This window comes from Gordionus sp. m RMFG-2023, chromosome 3, assembly GCF_954871325.1.
Source record: "Gordionus sp. m RMFG-2023 chromosome 3, tfGorSpeb1-WG-v2, whole genome shotgun sequence".
Lineage (NCBI taxonomy): Eukaryota > Metazoa > Nematomorpha > Gordioida > Chordodea > Parachordodidae > Gordionus > Gordionus sp. m RMFG-2023.
In genome coordinates this window covers 49,104,323-49,124,918 of record NC_088777.1, presented here as the reverse complement: position 1 = coordinate 49,124,918, position 20,596 = coordinate 49,104,323, and the positions used below count along the sequence as shown (strand labels likewise).

Below are 20,596 nucleotides of genomic sequence, written 5' to 3'. Positions count from 1 at the left end.
TACTTGCTTTATTTATTGTTTAGCTTATTTTCGAATTCGTTTAAATCCACTAATTTGCCAAATATTTGGAAAAAGTGTCATTTTTTGTGGATTTTTTTTTTAAAAAGTATAATGACCTTGTTTCTTTGAAATTTTTATGAAAGGTAGATAATTTCTTTACGATACAAATATTTCATCGTGGTATAAATTTACTTTATACAATCTTTAATTTACTTAGCCTATAGGAAACTATAGAAATCAGATATTTAGCGAGAATAAACAATTGCATTTTAAACAGTTCAAGCCATTTCGTATATAGGGAATAGAAAAGTATATGAAATGCTTGCTCACTTTTAATTCGTGCATTCATTACAATTCGCTTATAACTCGCGCTGAAGGAGATCATTTTATTAAAAGCGGAAGGGAGGGGCTGGCTAATAAACATAAAAGATTTCCAGAAATCTTAAAAAAAAATGGCAAGGATTGTATGGATAAAAATAAACAAAGAACGTGTTCATAAATTGATATTTTGGAAGATGCTATTACAACTATTTAAATAAATTTGTAATGAATGAATGTTTTCAATATTTTATATAATATATATTGATTTAGATGAAGAATTAAAAACATATTCTTCGAAATAAGCAATATTATCTTTTGTTATACAATAAAATAGTGTCATAGTTGTGAGAAAAAAAGGACATTAATTTTAAAAAGTTAGTCACATTATTTTTCGTAGATAGAATCGGAATTCGGTTTCCGGATTAGAGTATCATCGTTCGCGATCATCTAACCCTCTCAAATATGAGTCGAGCGTAGTGCCTAAACACTTCCGGGGGAATGGTTGCGCCATCTTTTTCGTTATTTCGCGCTTTTTCGACGTCGTTCTCAAAGGTGAATATGTTATCCACTATTTCGCAAAAATTTTTCGGTAGCGGTCCCTCTATTTCAAGATTTTTACCTCCATTTTCTATGAGATTCGAAATTGTGGATCGGGTCCTTTCTTCGAATTCCTTGAAATGCTCTTCCATTTTGAGGTCGCGGTAAATCGATTTAACTATACCCACGCAATCTTTGTCAGCCTTGCCGTAATTGTCCTTTTAAATTGAATTTATCAAAATATAACACATTTTTTTGTTTGTTCTAAAGATAATGGGCACGAAATTTTTATAATTTTACATTGTTTTAAAGGATATTTACGATTTTTTTAAAACGGCTAGATTAAGATTTTAGCCAGAATAAAATTATGCAAACCCCGGAGATTTTACTAGTAGATAGCAGAAAGGTTTTGATCTCTATTTGCCAAATCTCGAGGCTTACACGCTAAAATTTTAACCGGACCGGGGCACGTTTAACCAACACCAACATGCTCATTAATAACCAATATGTATATTTTATCAGATTTTAAAATATTACTTTTAAAGTTTGGATTTGTTCTTCGGTGGCTTTGGTCAAAGCGGTAACAATCAGCCAGGAGCACTTGAAATCCTCGATGTCGGTTCCAATTTTGCCCGTTACATTCGCGTCCCCATAACAATCTAAATAATCGTCCTTTTCGATTACGCATCACAAAAATTTAAGTGTTAAATTGCTATGTGTACATGTTAACATCAAAGTGTTTTTTTCGGGCAATGTGTTATTTTTTACAACTTTGAATCATTTTAAGAGCACATTTTTTTTTAAATTTCAAAATCTGATTTTACTTGAAAATGTATTCCGCCAGGTTTGGAAATACCTAACCTATGAATTTCAAACAATTTTTCCATAAACTTTTAAAATTAATATAATTTGTTATTAGATTTTCCATATATTTTTTAGTGTTGTTAAACGGCTCATTTTGAGCCGATTTTTAAAAAGGGCTAGCTCAATATCTTATCCAGAAAAATATTATGCAACCCTAAAAATAAATTCTCATAGATATCACATAGGATTGAACATCCACTGCGAAGTCTCGATGCTTAGGAAATATTTTCCTGGCTATAATGTAGAGCTAGCCGTTTTTAAGATTTAGCTCAAATCGAGCCGTTTAACAACACTAATATTTTTTACATATAAAAATGACTCAAAGGTTAACATTAAAATTGTCTACCATTCATAAGATAGGTATTCCAAACATGATGGAATGGAAAAATCCGATTTTTTAAAATTTAAAAAAACGCGCTCAAAAAATGATTTTAAAGTTGTAAAAATAACACATTGCTGGAAAAAACACATTGACGCTAACATATATAAATAAATATCGCTCTATTTCTTCAATCCCCTCAAATATCAAAAAAATGATTTTAAAGTTGTAAAAATAACACACTGCTGGAAAAAACACATTGATGCTAGCATATATAAATAAATATCGCTCTATTTCTTCAATCCCCTCAAATATCAATATCAATCCATTAACACAAGCAGAAACCAAAAAGGATCAACAAAATACAAAAATTTTAACAACTTCCTTATTAACTCCAATAGTCTTTCACAAACGGCCATTTTTCGCCATTATAAGTTTTTAAAAAATCCGGCTTTTTACAAACGTAGCCAAAGAATTTTTATTTGCTATAATTATGGTTCCTTTATGGGAACACAATTATAAAATTATGTTTTTAATTTTATAAGTGTTTTAAAAATATGTGATAGAAATTTTTAATAAAAAAAAAATACTAAGCCATGAAAAAAAAATACACATTTTTAAAAGAAATATTTATACTTTATTAAAACACTATAAAAAAAATTAAATTAAACATTTAAAATATAATTTGATATATCTTAACAAATGAAATAAAATAATAATAATAAAATGTATATTTTTTAAGGTAAGTCACGATTTTCAATATTACCGATTAAGATTGCTAGAAAGATAGGAATCAAAGTCTTAAATAAATCGGATACGAAACTTACTGGCTATGATGGGAAAAGTATTAAGGTGCTAGAAATCGTTCAAATAAAAGTGAGATATGAAGACAAAACTCAAAACTTAGATGCGTATGTAGTCGAAAGTGACAAGAATTTTACTACTAGGAAGAACGTGGATAAAAGTTTTTGGTAACATACTCAATATATTCGTGAATCTAATTGAGGAAAATAATAATGATACGATAGAAAAATTAATTAAAGAATGTAGTTCTAAAATCAACAAAAAACCTATATATTGTAATGGTGTTAAATTACATTTGACACAAGATGCTATACATTTGACACAAGATGCTAAACCAAAGATTATACCACCAAGACGCGTACCATATAAAAGATAACAAAAGAATTACAAAAATGGATTGATGACAAGATAATAGAACCGGTAGATGAAGTACGATGGGCAAGTCCACTCACTCCAGTTTATAAAAGTAATGGGTCATTGAGACTATGTGCTAATTTCAAAAATACGATAAACCCTGTATTAGAGGACTTTAAATATCCGATACCACGTATTAATGACTTAATTTCGAAATTATCAAAAGGAAAAAAATTTACGAAAATTGACTTCAAAAACGTCTACAAATACCAATACATAAATAATCCAGAGATTTGCTTACAATATCAACGCACAAAGGTTATTATAGATTCACGAGATTACCTTTTGGTTTAAAAACCTACATCAGGAATTGTTCAATGCACCATGGATAAAATTTTCGGAGATATGAAAGATGTCATATTTTATAAGATGATTTATTGATAACAGGTGATAATGATGAAATACATCTGAACAACATAAAAAAAGTTTTTGATAGAATAACAAAATATGGGCTTACACCAAATTTCAACAAGAGTGTGTTTATGAAGGAGATTAGATTTTTGGGACATGATATAGATGATAATGGCATACATCCTAATGAAGACAAAATTAAAGCTATTACTAACATGCCAAAACCAACAAAGAAAAAGGAATTAGCGACATTTTTAAGCATGGCCAGTTATTACAGAAAATTTTTGTGCAACTTTGCAGACTTAGCTGATCCTCTATATAAAATGGTTAACAAGGAAAAATGGATATGGGAAGATGTGCACCAAAAGAGTTTTAGTGATTTGAAAGCGTTGATTAGCAGTCCGCCGACTTTAAATTTTTACAATCCTGAATTGCCTATAGGAATTACTACTGACGCTTCGAAAAAAGGATTAAGTGCAGTATTATTTCACATGGAAGGTGATGGTAAAGAAAAACCTATAGCATTTGCGTCGAGAACTTTATTGAAATCCGAAACAAATTATACGAACATTGAAAGAGAAGCTCTATCTATAATATATGCTGTAAAAAAATTTCAAGAATATTTGATTGGGACAAAATTTACGATAATAACAGATCACAAACCGCTAATATATTTGTTTTCAAAAACACTCAAAGATAATACTTCAATATCAATGCGTTTACAAAAATGGAATTTAGCAATGGGAGCTTATGATTATACAATAATATATAGACCGGGGAAACAAAACTTGGTGCCCGATTGTTTATCAAGATTACCATTGACAAATACAGAAAATGCGATAAAGAATATAGATGATAAAGAAATTGACAAATTATGGGACATACCAATAAACTTCAATCAATTAGTTAAAGAAACAAAGAAAGAATGATAAAGAACTAATGGAAATAATTGATAATATTAGAAAATAATGAACCAATAAAGAACAAAACATACAGAAACATGGAAATGGAATTGAGTTTGATAAAACTTTGTCTATTTAAAGAAAACAGAATAATAATACCGATGAACATGAGAAAAGAGATTTTACGCGAACTACATAAAGGACATTTAGGTGCAGGTAAAACGAAAATGTTGGCTGTGGTGGCCTGGTATAAACACGGAGATAGATCTAGAGGTAAAAAATTGTGACTCATGTAACAGATATTCGGATAACCCTCACAAAATACAAAATCCATGGAAACCAGCAACAAAGATTTTTGAACGTGTACACATAGATTTTACAATTTGAAAACAACAATTATATGGTATTTGTGGATGCGTATAGCAAATTTCCAATCGTAAAACGAATGAAAAACATTACGACGGAATCAACTTTAAAAGAATTGATGAAAATTATAAGCTTATTCGGAATACCACACAAAATCGTGACGGATAATGGTACGAATTTTACTAGTCAATTATTTAAAAAGTTTCGTGAAGATTATGGCATAAAACACATACTTACAGCACCTCATCATCAACAATCGAATGGTCAATGTGAACGGATGATAAAAACTATGAAAATGAGTCTTAAAAAAAATATGGAAAACAACACGAACATAGACTTAGAGAAATTTTTGTTTAATTATAGAAATACGCCGAATGATACAACGAATATGATACCCAGTAAAGTTATGTTTTCAAGAACGATCAGGACTAAATGGGACTTAATCAAACCTGTGGAAGATAACGAGAATATATTAAGAAGAAAAATATCAAAGAATAGAGAAATAGAAATAGGAAACAAGATTTGGTACAAGACGTTTAAATAAAATATTTGGGATAAAGGAGTAGTAGTACAAAAAGAAGGCAACTTGACATACAGAATAGACAATGGACATCATATTATCAGGAGACATTTGGATCAAATAAAAAAGAGAGCATCAATAAATAATACTGAAAAAATTTTTAAAGGGGGAAGAAGTGAACAAGTTCAAGTTTAAAATTCGAAAATTCAAAGTCAAGTTCAAAATTCGAAAATTCAAAGTCAAGTTCAAAAGCGAGAATATGACCTACGACATAGAAAATGATTGTTATAAATAAATAAAATTTTGAAAGAGAAATGGGATGATCAATACAAATAGCAAATCAACATGCAATGTTCAACTAACAATGATGTACAACCAACGATGTTTCATGATGTTCGATAATCGATTCAACTGGTCAAACAAACAATCTAAAGATATACGAACAAATGACTAATGGAGCAATTGAGAAACGAATGACTAATGGAGCAATTGAGAAACGAATGACTGGAAGTGAAGATAAGAAACTGAGGAAAGATGACAAAAAAAGGGGGGGGGGGAATGTTGTTAATATATAATTTGAATATTTTTTACATAGTAACTTATGACCTTTTGTAAAAAACATTTCTTTATTTTTGATAACCTATAATTTGAATATTTTTTACATTGACTTTCTGTAAAAATCTTTTCTTTTTTAAAGGACCTTTTAAATTATATTAATGTTGACATGTAAATAATAATGTGTATATATAGCTGTAAAAATTGTAAAGTTTTTCAGTTGTAATTTTTATAAAATTGAAATAATAAAATTAATAAAATAAATTAAACTATTATTTCTTTGATAACTGTCGTATCTAGGCCTCCATTGATTTCTATGGACGTAATTCGTTTGTGCATCTACTCCTCTATTTCGATCATCGTATTTCGTCATTCTTCTATCCGTATCCGCCTGATTGTCCTTCCGCATTTTTATTTGTTTTATCTCGGATATCTTCTATTTTTATATTATCAATTTTATTAATTATTTTGTCATAAGCTTCTTCATTCTCAATCCCCTTTCCTATTTTTATTATTTCTTGAATATCTAAACTTTCTACATGTGAAATTTTCTGACGTATATCTTTATTGGTTGAATATATTTTTATTCTCTCTATTGCTCTATTATAATAACTAAATTTGCATTTATTACTCAATAAACATAATCTGGTTACCCAATTACTGAATGTTTCATTTTTTTCTTGTACTACTTCACTGAATTCTTTCAAATACGCTATGTTCGAATTGTCTGGCTGTAAAAGTTTAAATCTCTCGAGTACGATCGATGGATTGCTAAATTCCGTAGGAGTGCATATCGCCTCTAGTCTCAGGTAAAGATCATCAGGTAACCTCTGCGTAAATGCGTATGCTTTTTCTATATCGGTATATTGTGGATCTTTAAATATATTATCGAATTTTTTTTAGAAAAACCTCAACATTATTATTAAAAATAGGGCATTCTATTATAGTATTTTTAACTAGAGGTTTCATTATACTTTATTATGTAATATTAATATTTATAATTTATCATATATGTTTATGTAAATACAATACGACTATTGTTGACATTATTTTTAGTCTCTTTGATATCTTCTAGCCTTGAGTGTAAATAATCTTCCAGTCGTGTCAAAGTACTCTTTTCCATTTGTGGCAGCTTACTTATTAATAATAACATTACCTTTGGAAACGATTATAAAAAGATATTTTGACAATAATAAAAGAGATTTCTCTTATACGTTACATGATTCTATGACAATTATTATGATACGATATGACAGAATGGATGACATACAAGTGGCTTATGAACTGATAAATGGAAAAGAATACTTCGACACGACTGGAAGATTAGTTATACTCAAGGCTCGTAGATATCAAAGAGACTTATAAAAATATCAACTATAGTCGTATTGTATTTACACAAACAATATATATGATAAATTATAATTATAAACATTAATATTACATAATAAAGTATAATGAAACCTTTAGTTAAAAATACTATAATAGAATGCCCTATATTTAATAATAATGTTGAGGTTTTTCTAAAAAAATTCGATAATATATTTAAAGATCCACAATATACCGATATAGAAAAAGCATAAGCATTTACGCAGAGGTTATCTGATGATCTTTACATGAGACTAGAGGCGATATGCACTCCTACGGAATTTAGCAACCATTGATCGTACTCGAGAGATTTAAACTTTTACAGCCAGACAATTCGAACATAGCGTATTTGAAAGAATTCAGTGAAGTAGTACAAGAAAAAAATGAAACATTTAGTAATTGGGTAACCAGATTATGTTTATTGAGTAATAAATGTAAATTTAGTAATTATAATAAAGCAATAAAGAGAATAAAAATATATTCATCCAATAAAGATATACGTCAGAAAATTTCACGTGTAGAAAGTTTAGAAAGATATACGTCAGAAAATTTCACATGTAGAAAGTTTAGATATTCATGAAATATAAAAATAGGAAAGGGGATTGAGGATGAAGAAGCTTATGACAAAATAATTAATAAAATTGATAATATAAAACTAGAAGATACATCCGAGATAAAACAAATAGAAATGCGGAAGGACAATCAGGCGGATACGGATAGAAGAATGATGAAATACGATGATCGAAATAGAGGAGTAGATGCACAAAGGAATTACGTCCTTTGGAATCAATGGAGGCCTAGATACGACAGTTATCAAAGAAATAATTATCAAAAGAATAATTTCAATCCTCGTTTTCAAAATAATTTTAATCCGTGATATCAAAACAATTTTAATTCAAGACATGCGAATAATTACGAGCCAAGATATCGGAATAATTATAATCCTAGAGTTAACTATAATAATAGTGGGTATAATGTGCCGAGACCGTATAATAATTTTATAAGATTAAACAATAAAAATAATTATAATAATAAATACAATAATTATAGATATAATAATAATGATAATTACAAATATAATGAAAATAATTATAGATATCAAAACGAATCAAGATACATACCAAGATACAATAATAATCGTGATAATAGTCAGACATGCAATAATAGATATAGAATCAATAATAATAATCCATCAGGATATTTGAATAATATAAATACCGTCGATATAGAGGAAATAAAGGAGGAAAATAATGATAAAAAGGAACATAGTTTATTTAGCATTGATGTGAATAATTTGGAGGATGATGACAGGGCAAATGATGCTTACAAAGTTACGATATACCTTAACGATATGCCGGTAGTATATTTTTTCTATAAAGAATCTTATAATTATTTATTTTAACAAAACTACTCGGTTAAAATATTATAATTAGAGATATTCGATTTAATAATCGTTAAACATACACTAAATATATAGAAAATCGTAACAAATAATTATATCCGAGCTTATAGTTGCCAGCGGGTACAATTAATAGATCTAGAAGCTAATAGTTGTCAACTAACAAATTTATGGGATGGCTTTATAAGACAAATTCCTAGAGAAGATGCGTATTTAAGAAATATAAATACACACTTTAAAAAAGGAGTCGGGATTTAATTATTTAAATTGAAAAATTTGCCATAATTATTTGCCCAAATTTTTGATAATTAACATTTAAATAGTTATTAAATATGAATTTATAAAAAATTCTAATTAGGAAATGTAGAATAATCCATCAGACCTAATCCACAAGGCGCTACTGTCAGCCAATATTTCCTCCATCTTAGAACCAGCAGGACTAAATATGTCCGACAATAAAAGACCAGAAGTGCCATTCTTTACGCCTCAGTCAAAACGCCAATCTTTGGTATGGGATTATTTACCTGCCACAGATGCGTTTGCGAGATAAAACGCGTTATACGCATCCACTGCGGCTGCCGAATCATCTAACAATTAGAAAACGTAATTTCTTTTTTTTTTAAATGAAGATTTCAAAGAAAATTTATAATTATGAGACAAATAATATTCCTCCAGATATGCAGATCCAATTTTATCTCCATCTTCGATTCAAACAATATTTTTAAAATATTTTAGTCCATATAATTTTAACAAAAAAATTTTACTTTTTTTTTCTTTAAAATATATTAAAAAAAAATTTTAATTTTTAATTTCACATAATTTTAAAAAATAATAATAATATATATTATTAAATAAAAATTAAAATATATATAATTAAATAAAAATTATATAATATATATAAAATTTAAACTTTTTTTTTAAAAAAAAGGAACATGTCACCCTAGAGGAGAGTAAATGCTCAAGAAATTGGATGGGCATTGAAAATGGATATTTATCTCTATAGAATAATTTTATTGAGTATTTTGAGGTGGAAGGTTTATGCCCACAAATTTCTTTTGTTTTGCCAAAAATTAAAATGTTTTTCACGTCATTCCAAGGGAGTTTGGAATTCGATCGATGATAGCTGTGTTATCGTTGAAGATAAAAATTATTCCCAAATTAACATTTCTTTTACGCATAATCTAAAACCTAAAATATAAAATACATCACGAGTAAAATATACGTATAGGAAAAATCGACTTAGTCGGTAAAAGTTTAGATACAATAACACCCCAAAAAATGTATCCGATACTTTATATATATTTCTATGTTTGAAGATTGTCCGTTACTTTTTTTTAAATATACCTAAAAACATCATTCGATTTTTATTCATTGAATATTCGATTCAAAAATTGGATTCTATATGTGATTTCATTTTGAAAAATTTATTATGCATATGAAAATTATTTTTAAAAAAAAGATTAATTCATAAAAGATTTTTCCTAAATATATTCGGAATTTTAAGGTAAAATTTGATCAAAATTCTTTCTTCTTTAAAAATATCTTCAAGGATATTTGCTCAAAATGATATTAATTTTTTATTCAAATTCTAGAAAAATTAGATTTATTAAAATTTAAAAAGTCATTTATAGATTTGGAAATATAGTTTAAAAAAAACAAACAAAATGTTCCACAAGGAATAGGGATGTACCGATATTTTTTATAGGATCATATGGGTAGATATTTGACCCATTTAAAAATATAGGTTATCGGCCAATATTACAAAATTTTCCGATCCCATCTGATATAAAATGGCGTCTAAAACAAAAATACAATGTTATAAAATTTTTAAAATTCTAAAATCATTTATTTTTATAAATAAAATGAAATCCATTTCTATGTGTATTTTTTTTTAATAATAATAATTAATTAATAAACATTCTGCCATGTCTTTATTTATTTTGTGCATTCTGTTTATAAAAACGTGCGATAATCTCTTTAGAATCTGTTTTAAGCGAAGCTGGTGATATTGACAGTTACCATCACCGCAGACTGACCTCTGATAAATTGGAAATTTTGGTATTTCTAAAAAGAAATCTTTGATATATATTAATGTTATTGCTTATTATATAAAAGTGATTTAACAATAAAAATATATTATATACTTTTAGAATTGCAATACTATAACTGATCATTGTAATATATTTAAATGACATAAGTTATGGTATAGTTAAATTATATATAGTATACTAAAAATTATAACCATTGATATACAGAATACAAAATTAAATATGATATTGGATCGGTAATCGTCTGATATCAATTTAATAATGGGAATATCAGATCGGCCTCAAAAAAGTGGTATAGGTACACCCCTAATAAGGAATATGTTAAATAATTTAAAATATCTATGAATAAGCTTTAATATTGTAGGAATAGTTTTGAATATTTACATTAATTTTGATTATGAATTCTAATTATACAAATTATTTGTTAGAATTTGATCAAATAATGGATAAAAAATTATTCATAGAATATATCTTCCATATTCGTATTTGATTCATATAATTTTGTTATTCGATATTCACTTTAGGTATATATTATTTATTCATTAAAACATTAAATTAAAAGAATTCTAGTAATATAATATTTGAGAGCAAAACTCCTATTTCAAAATTTGACCATCTTTGAAGGGAAACCAAGATAGAAATCTGGAATTATTGCTGAATAAGGATTAACTGAAGATATCACATAATTTAGTCTGGGTTAAATATTTAAGATCTAGATGGACGAAGATAAAAGTAATGGTAGAACTTATTGGGTATTTGTGCCTTTTTCACTAAATTCTTAAAGGTAACTTGCAATTAAGCTTTTTTAATGATTATTTTTGGCCCAATAGAGGATATTTAAAATGATTTCTACATTTTTACAAGCAAAGTCAATTTTTTAAATATATCCTTGTAAATTGTGATCTGCAGAAATAACTGCCTATAAGAACATTTTATTATTTGCCAATGGCATTTCTGTCATGGAATCTTACTCAATTAAATCCTCCCAGTAAATCTCAAAGAAGTGTTAAAAGAAAATGTGGAAATCTTTAAAATTTAATATCTGACAGTTAATAGTATAAAAGTAGATCCCAAAAATTATTAAATAAAAATCAATGTAAATTATCAATAGTAAAAAATATACATTTTCTTACACTAATTAATAAAACTTTAATAGACAAAATCATCCATGGCCAATATGCAACAGGATATAGAAAATACATAGTAGAGATTAAGTATCTTAGATTTAATATCAGAATTTATTACTTGAACTTGAAAATAGTAACCCATGTAGTATAAAATCTTTTTTGCCATGACTTTGTTTTGATCATTGTATAATCCTGCCTAGATATTAACATTCATATAAAAGCTAATAAATTATTAAAAAATTACTAAATGAAAAGCCAATATGATAGGTAAGTAAAAGGAATAATAAGTAGTTTTATATTTGACTATTGCTTCATATCTATCTAGTGTAAAATTCAAGAAATTTTTATTAATTGGGGTTAATACATCTAAACTTTGACCATAGATTGTATGATTTATAGTCTAAATAATTAAATTATTATGATTGATATCAAATAATTAAACTTCCAAAAAAAGTTCTAGAATATCTGTATAAAAAGTTTCAGATCGAAAATGTTTCCTTAATAATGAAAATATTGATGATTCCATAAATAATGAGTCATTAATGGCAATGTTTCCTACATGTTCCTAAAAATATTAAGTAAAATTTGAAAATGAATTTCGGTAAACATTCTGATACCAACATAATCTCCCCCTTCTAGTGATTGAGTTATCCATTATATCATCTGCTACAAGAAAAAAAGCTTGAAGCTAAATAAAATGATAAACTAAGTTTTTTATAATAAATACTAGTTCAACACACCATCCTAAAATCATAGCACCTTTTAAATGTTTATCCTCAAATTTTATCTCATTCTTCATTAAAATATAAGAATATACAACAGACAGACCCCTATTCTTTTTACCATCTGGTATATTATAATTTAGAACCTATAAAAATATTATGATCTAATATTCCAATCAAAAGGTCACCTTTTTAAACCAATCAGAAGCATCAGCTAAGCAAGTTTTATCGTAAGAAACAGTCAATTCATCTCTAATAATTTCAAAAACCCTGTCAAATTCTTTCTTAATGAAATTAATCGTAGCTTCTTGCTGTATATCTTTAAATTTACTATATTATTAGTATATGAATTTTTTTTTACCTATGTTAATTTTTAAATCCTCGCACACCATTTTAGTGAATGAATGGTGACTTTTTCTTTAAACATTCTCATCATAAAATTTATTTAGAATAATATTTAAATGTTTTATTATATTCAATTAACTTTTACTGAAAGATATATATACTTATAAAATGTGATAACCATCATTAATTTATTACTTAAATAAATTTAATTCTTGTCCAACTCGATCCTTAAAATCTCTACAAATAAGTTGAAACATTTATTCACTTTATTTTATTAAAGAAGGACAGTACCTCCATTTAGTTAACAAAGGTAGAAGAAAGAAGTAGATATAGCAGTGTTTTATAAGTTCCGCTTTCTGCTTCAATAATAATGAGTTGATTCTTTTATAATACTCTATTACATACACATATTTTTAACTCTAAAGTTGTAGGTAGACAACATTGTTTAAAATTTAGCTAGTATGTAGTATTTTAATAAAGAATACTTTCAAAACATGCACAAATATAATTATAATAGAATAAGATGATTGAATAGGAGGATATTAAATCTATACCAATCGTATAGCATTAAAATAAGGTTATAGAAATTCAAACCTGTGATACACACAGTGACCCCTACACTTTTTGAGGGATAGAAGCAGAATACCCCCCTAAAGTACCCCCCCCCCCCCCATTGTAAATTATTTTTTGACACCAATAAATTTCAAAAATAATTTTTATTGCATCAATATTTATTATAATATAAATATAATGTAAAAAATATATGCTTTAAAATATTATTTTTAAATTAATAATTTAGATAAATTAGGGGAAGAGAAAGCAAAAGAATTTATAATTTCATCAATATTTAATTGTTTAAATAAATTATTTTCCATTGATAAAATGGTTAAATTATTAAGAAATGGATCTTTCATGACACTACGAAGTCTTGTTTTAATTAGTTTAATTTTACTCATGACCCTTTCGGCAGTACGTGATGTAGTAGGAATAGTTAATAAATATTTATATAAAATTGTTAAATTTGGGAAAGCAGAAAAATTTATAAGCAGACGATAAGGTAATATAAATGAATAGTTTCTCTAGTCTGAATCATTCATCTCAGAATTATTATCATCATCAGAAGAAGCTAAATAATGTATTAGTAAAAATATTTTAATTAAATAAATTTACAATTCTCAGAATCTTCTTTAACCTCTAGGTCACGAATAATAATTACGTCCCCCGTTTTAGCCATTTTATAAATATTTCTAAACATCAACATTTCCTCAAAAACTTGACTTGTATTTAATTGATAAAATTCACAGATATCCTTGATATCATCTTTAACAATTGCCTTTTCCGCCATTCCCTTTGGGGTAAAAAATGATGTTTGACTCAAAAATTTTATCGATTCATCGTTAAATCTTTCACTAAACTGCATAATAATTAAATCAAGTGCAGCATAAAACACACTGATTTTAAAGCTAAAATAAAATATTATATTTAATGATGAAAGTATATATATATACCTCTCCTTTTTGGATTGTAATGTTTGAAGTCTTGAACTTTCAAAATCAAAAGGTAAATTTCTCTTCTTCATAAAATCTTGGGCCTTTGAAAAGACATCCAAAAATTCAGTGTTATTATCTATTTTAGGATTATAAAATAATAAAAGATAATAATTTAAATTATACTTCTCATATTAATCAAGCAATCTTTTGTCAATTGAATTTAATTTATTGCAAACCCTATATCCTTCGAAATGGTTTGCAATTTTGTACAAGCCAAGCTTGTTATCAACAATATTTTATCCAAAACACATAGTGATAAAATAAAATAAAATTTTTCTATTCTATAGACTATAGCACTAGCCATAGTGGAAGTGGCAGGATCTTCAAAATCCTTTTTGCCACTCAAAGCATGTAGGAAAAAATTTACAATCGCCTTATATGATGTTAGCCAGCTTCTATAAATATAAAATAAACATTATATATCGAAACAATTAAAAAATATTACCGAGTGGTATTCTTGATGCGTAAAAATCTATGATTTTGTCAGTAAATTACTCTGACATGTTTTGAGCACTTCATATCTTTTAACACCATTAAATTATAAGTAAATTTCGTCTAATATTCCCAAGACATTTCGCAGCTCTTTTACTGATTGGCATAATTGAACAACTATTAAATTTAATCGATGACAATAGCACCAAATAAAAGCTGCCTTTGGCGCCTCCGCTCTAATCAAAGCCTGCACTCCATTAATTCTTCCACTCATGTTTGAGGCGCCATCATAGCTTTGCCCCACTAGGAATTCGAGGGGTAGATTCATGGAGCCAAGCTTGGATATTATATTCTTTTTAATATCGAGGCCCGTTGTATTTCCCGTACAATAAATGTCTATCAGCCTTTCAACGGGCTTAGGTGTCTCGCTATTTTCAACATATCTCACTATCAAAGCTATTGCTTCTGATTTCGATACATCATATGTGCCATCAACTATAATTGAATAGCACCTGTTGAATTCAATCTCCTTTTGAATTTTTTTTATAACCATATTTTTCATTATTTCAATAAGAATATTTATATTATTATATGATAACAGATTTTAATATAATTTAGATTTTAATCCATTAATTTTTTTCTCACTTCTTCTTTCTTCATTATCTTGTATATACATTTTAAGAACAGGCTCAGAATATGCAATAAGTTAATAAGGCTCATCATATTGCCATCTTGTTGCCTGTTCCTTCAGAAGGCTTGATTGCGAGATATTAAATATCCTAGGCATCTTATTATTAATCTAACGATATAACGGTTATTATCGACACATTCCTTTTGGGGTATTATAAATTGTAATATGGAATTTTTATTGTGAGAAAGCCTTCCATAATCGGCCATCATATGTGCCTGTGAAGATTCATGCACAATAATATCACGATTAATATTTTACCATATATTAAGACCTTCACATGTCCATTTTGAATTTGAGTGTGGACCTAAGCAAAAAACTTTATTCTTTTTAATACTATATGTAATCCAATTTCTAGCAACTTTGCTCTTGTCAATATTAGTTTTCTCATAAAAACTTTCATTAAAGGATCTGTTTCTATTATTAATATCCTTGGGGAATAAATAATGTTTAGGTTGGAGAGCTCCTAATTCTAGATATTTATCAATTATAAATTTGTCAATTCTTTTTCCAACAATATTGATGAGATCATTTGATTTCTAAGAAAAGGGAGGGGGAGGGAAGATAAAATAAACATAACATATTTCACATTAAATCGGGGTAACTTCTTTTGCTGATCTTGATAACTCATTATTCTCCATTATTATCAATCCCACAACACCAGATCCAGATGGCATCTCTTCTTGATGTTGATCCTCTTCTGTAACTGTAGTAGTGTCCATAATATTTATCTTTGACATGATAATAATTATAAATTTATATTTATTTAAATATTATATTACTTGTTTTTCTTGAACTTTTTCTTTAGCTGAAAAAGAATGAGTAGACATTGACATTGAAGTATCTTTTAAATAATATCTTTTGCCTATTAATTTTAAAACAAATATAATCTAATAATAAATATTTTTTTAAATGTTGTACTTGAAAATAATTCTTTATGGTATTACTTTTGTGTTTTAATAAAAATTTTGGTTGTGGTTCTTCACCTTGTTCTTGTTCCATAGCCATACTCAGATTAATTTTAATGAATGTAAGTTCTTTTTCTTCCTGTTGTATTCATTAAAATTTAAAGATAAATTAATATTTATTACCAGTAGAGAGATAATAGGTATTACTTGTTCTTCATCATTGTCAAATCTCTGCTCTATGTCTGCCTATAAAAAATATTAGAGTAGATAAAAAATAAGAATAATAAAATAACTTCTTGTTCACCAATTTTATGATCATTATCAGAGTCAGATATAATATTTTCTTCTAACATATTTTCATTATTAGTACACTTTTAAAAAAATAATCATATTAATAAAAATATTTATTATACCAACAGCATTGATTTGCCAATTTTTACTTCTTTTTCCAATTGTGTTTTAATACCCTTTATAAATAAGTATAAACAATTAAATATTTAATAAAAAAAATTACTTTGCTATTTGTCCAATTTTGAGAAATATTCTTAAAAGCCACTATTTCAAAGCTTTTCTTTATATCGTGAAAATTAAGCCCACCATGTCTTTTTCTAATATGATCTGTCCATTTATCATCTCTTATATTATGATATGTACAATTTTTAATCAAGCATTTATATTTTTTTTGGTTAATATTTTTGGGCATATTTTGACAATGATCTAAAAATTATAAATGATTATATATAAGATTTAATATTTAAATTTTCACTATTCCCTTTGATAAAATTTTAATTTTGCGCCAAATCTTGAAAATGGAAAAATAATTTTATGATAAGAAATATCGGATAACAAACTAATTTGCTAAACATCGACCATAAAAAATTTTTTAAAAAAAAAATAAAAAAGTACCCCCATAGAAATTTATAGAAGCAGTTGCTTCGGACCCCCCCCCCCCGTTGTAGGGGTCACTGGATACACATAAGAGTTTCCATAGGACGTTTTATATAAAATTTTACCACACTAAGAAAATATATGTGTCCAATAAAAAATACATTATTTTAAAAAAAATTATCGGAGAAAGATATGAGCCTATCAAAAATTTGTGGATTCACTTTAATGTTAAAAAATTTTTAAAATATTTAAATATGGATTTATTTTGCAATGAAATTAATAATTAGTCGTTAATAAAATGTCCAAGAATTATATTAAATACAATTTTTTTTTATGTATTTATGCATATTGATTAATATATAAAATATTATCTTTCGAATTTTAATTTTCATCCCAATACTTACCAATAGACTCATAGACCTATAATGCTCTCATTATTTTAACCCTGTATTGCATACTGTGTATCTCATTCCACATACTACAAATTGTATAATAAATATCTTATAAATAAATTTTAAATCAATTGCATGGTGTGTATTTGAAGCCATATTCTTCTTCGAATGGAATTTTAATTTGGGCCACGTGATCTATTATTTATTTTTAATTTCGCATTTTAATAAACCCTATTTTTAAAAATGGCTATTTTTTTATAAAATTTTTCTTCTCAATTTTCTACCCATCGGAAGAGGAAAAATAATATATTTGACAAATTTCAAAACATTAAAATTAGATGAATAAAAGGTAAAAATAAATGTTTATGAAATTATTTTATATATATTTATTATTTTTGATAATTATATTTTGTAATAATCATACGTGGTTTTAAAGACACAATATGCAAATAAGGTATTTTATTTGAGTTTTATATTTTAAGAATTATGAATTGTGGTGACATATCTAATGATAGTGAAGATTCAAATTTAAGTGAAACGTCTGATGAGGAGTTTCTATCAACACAAAATAATGATTTAGGTATATTTAAAATTTATGCTCTTATATAATCTATAAATATATAGATTACAATGAGACAGATGATTCGGAAGAAAAAGAAAATATCAATAATGAAAAAGAAAACACTAGCAGAAAAATAGTTTGGAATTCCACGTGGAAGTGAAGGCCATGACCCACTACATAAAATTAGACCCCTAATAACTCTAACCAATAACATACTAAAATCTTTATCGATAAACGAAAACATTTGCGTAGATGAGCAAATTATTTCATACAAAGGGATAAGCAGGTTGAAACAATATATCCCTCAAAAGCCCAAAAAATGGGGCTATAAAGTATTTCTACTATGCGGAGATGATGGCCTTCTGCATAATTTTGAAATATATTATGGGAAAATACTAGCAGCAGAAGGATTGCCTGATGTTGGAGCAAGTGGCAATGCTGTGCTCCGTTTAATTTCTTATGTACCGCAGCAAATTAATTATAAATTATTTTTTGATAACTGGTTTTGTTCCCCAAATTTGCTAGTCGTACTCGCTCAAAGAGGGATATTTTGCGCGGCCACAGTCAGAGGTAATCGACTTCCAAATATAAACTTCCCAACAGATAAGGAGTTTAAAAAAAAGGCGAGGATTTTTTGTTTCAAAAAAAACAATAATAAACGGAGTGGAGCTAAATTCAGTGAAGTGGCACGACAATCGTGCTGTGACTTTATTAAGCACTTTTGTAGGTGCACATCCTCTAATAGACTGTGAAAGATATGATAGGAAAAAAAGGAAAAAATCATGATAAAATGTCCAAATATTGTTAAAATATATAATAAATCAATGGGAGGTGTAGATCTCATGGATTCTTTACTTTCCTTATATAGAATTCATACGAAATCAAGAAAATGGTACCATAGAATTTTATTTCATATGTTTGACATGTTACTTATAAATTCATGGTTGCTATATAAACGTGATTGTAATAGTATATCAATAGCACGCAAGGATCGATTAAGTTTGTACAATAAAAAAATTCAGTGGCGGAAGTCCTTTGCAAATATGGCAAATGCACTTCAAACAATATACCAAAACGAAAATCATTTCAAACTGGTTATCGGGAAAAATGTAAAAAAGTACCAGCCCAATATTTACCACTTGAAGACGTTAGGAAAGACCTCACGGCTCATTGGCCAAAATATAATGATAAGAAGGGTAGATGTAAAATGCCAGGATGCTTATTTATAACAAAAGTATCTTGCAAAAAATGTGGTGTATATTTATGTTTTACGCCCACAAATAATTGTTTTATAGATTTTCATGAAAATTAAAATGTTTAAACCTTTAATATTTGTTGTATTTAAATAAAATTTTATATATTTATAGTTTAAAGTACAATAAAAATTATTGTGGAAATAATTGAAATTTGTATCCTTAATTGCATAATGTGTATTTAAATCCACATACCGTTCATCTTCTAAGAAATTTAGAATTTTTTTTAAAAAAGTGATCCATGAGATTATCAATAGTATCTAGAGAAATAAAAAATCTAGTTTGCCAAAAAAAAATTATTCTAACATAGTACATGCAATACAGGGTTGGTAATAAATAATTCTCAAATCAATGGGGATTGGGAATCTTTTAAAATTTTACAATCAACCTAAATTGCTGGGGTTTCGCTTTTTCTTATTATAAATTTAATTTTTTCGGCTACATTTGTTTTATTAAAATATGGTTTATAAATTTAATTGGTTTTTATATATGTTATTTTTTAATCAGTATAGAGCTGTCTCCGGTTAGTTCTATTTTTGAAACTTATTTCTGTTTAGCCCAGGCTTAAAAAATCTTGAACTATGATACCCTATTTTTTTTTAATTTACACATGATACTTACTGACGCGATTCTCAGATTCTCAATATATCATATGTTTGCAATTCATTTCTTATTTTAAATTTTTATCCTAATATAAGGTTAAAAAACTTATTGATGTAATAGTTTGTAAAGTCCTCTCATAAGAAGACTTTGCTTCGAAGCACTAGTTACTATAATGGATTTGACCTTTACAAGTACATCCTCATATAAAAAACTAAGACTGAACCCATGCATCAAGAGGGAAATTAAAATCAATGACAGATACTTTCACAACAAATGCAAATATTGAAACAATCGACTCCTCACAGACTGTAAAAAATGTTGACTGATCCTCAAGATTAATACATAATGTTATATTTATAGT

The 20,596-nt window shown here is 27.1% G+C and overlaps 1 protein-coding gene across 1 annotated transcript; it reads right to left on the bottom strand.

The window, feature by feature from the left end:
• Positions 1 to 745: 745 nt before the first annotated feature.
• LOC135926344 (farnesyl pyrophosphate synthase-like) lies at positions 746 to 12,919 on the bottom strand. Its single transcript, XM_065462186.1, has 8 exons — positions 12,803 to 12,919; positions 12,620 to 12,760; positions 12,500 to 12,580; positions 12,335 to 12,457; positions 12,137 to 12,292; positions 12,011 to 12,088; positions 1,396 to 1,530; positions 746 to 1,076 (listed from the first exon to the last, which is right to left on the bottom strand). The coding sequence occupies exons 2-8, from the start codon at positions 12,689 to 12,691 to the stop codon at positions 765 to 767; spliced, it is 957 nt and encodes a 318-aa protein (XP_065318258.1). The 5' UTR covers positions 12,692 to 12,760; positions 12,803 to 12,919; the 3' UTR covers positions 746 to 764.
• Between the last annotated feature and the right edge of the window lie 7,677 nt (positions 12,920 to 20,596).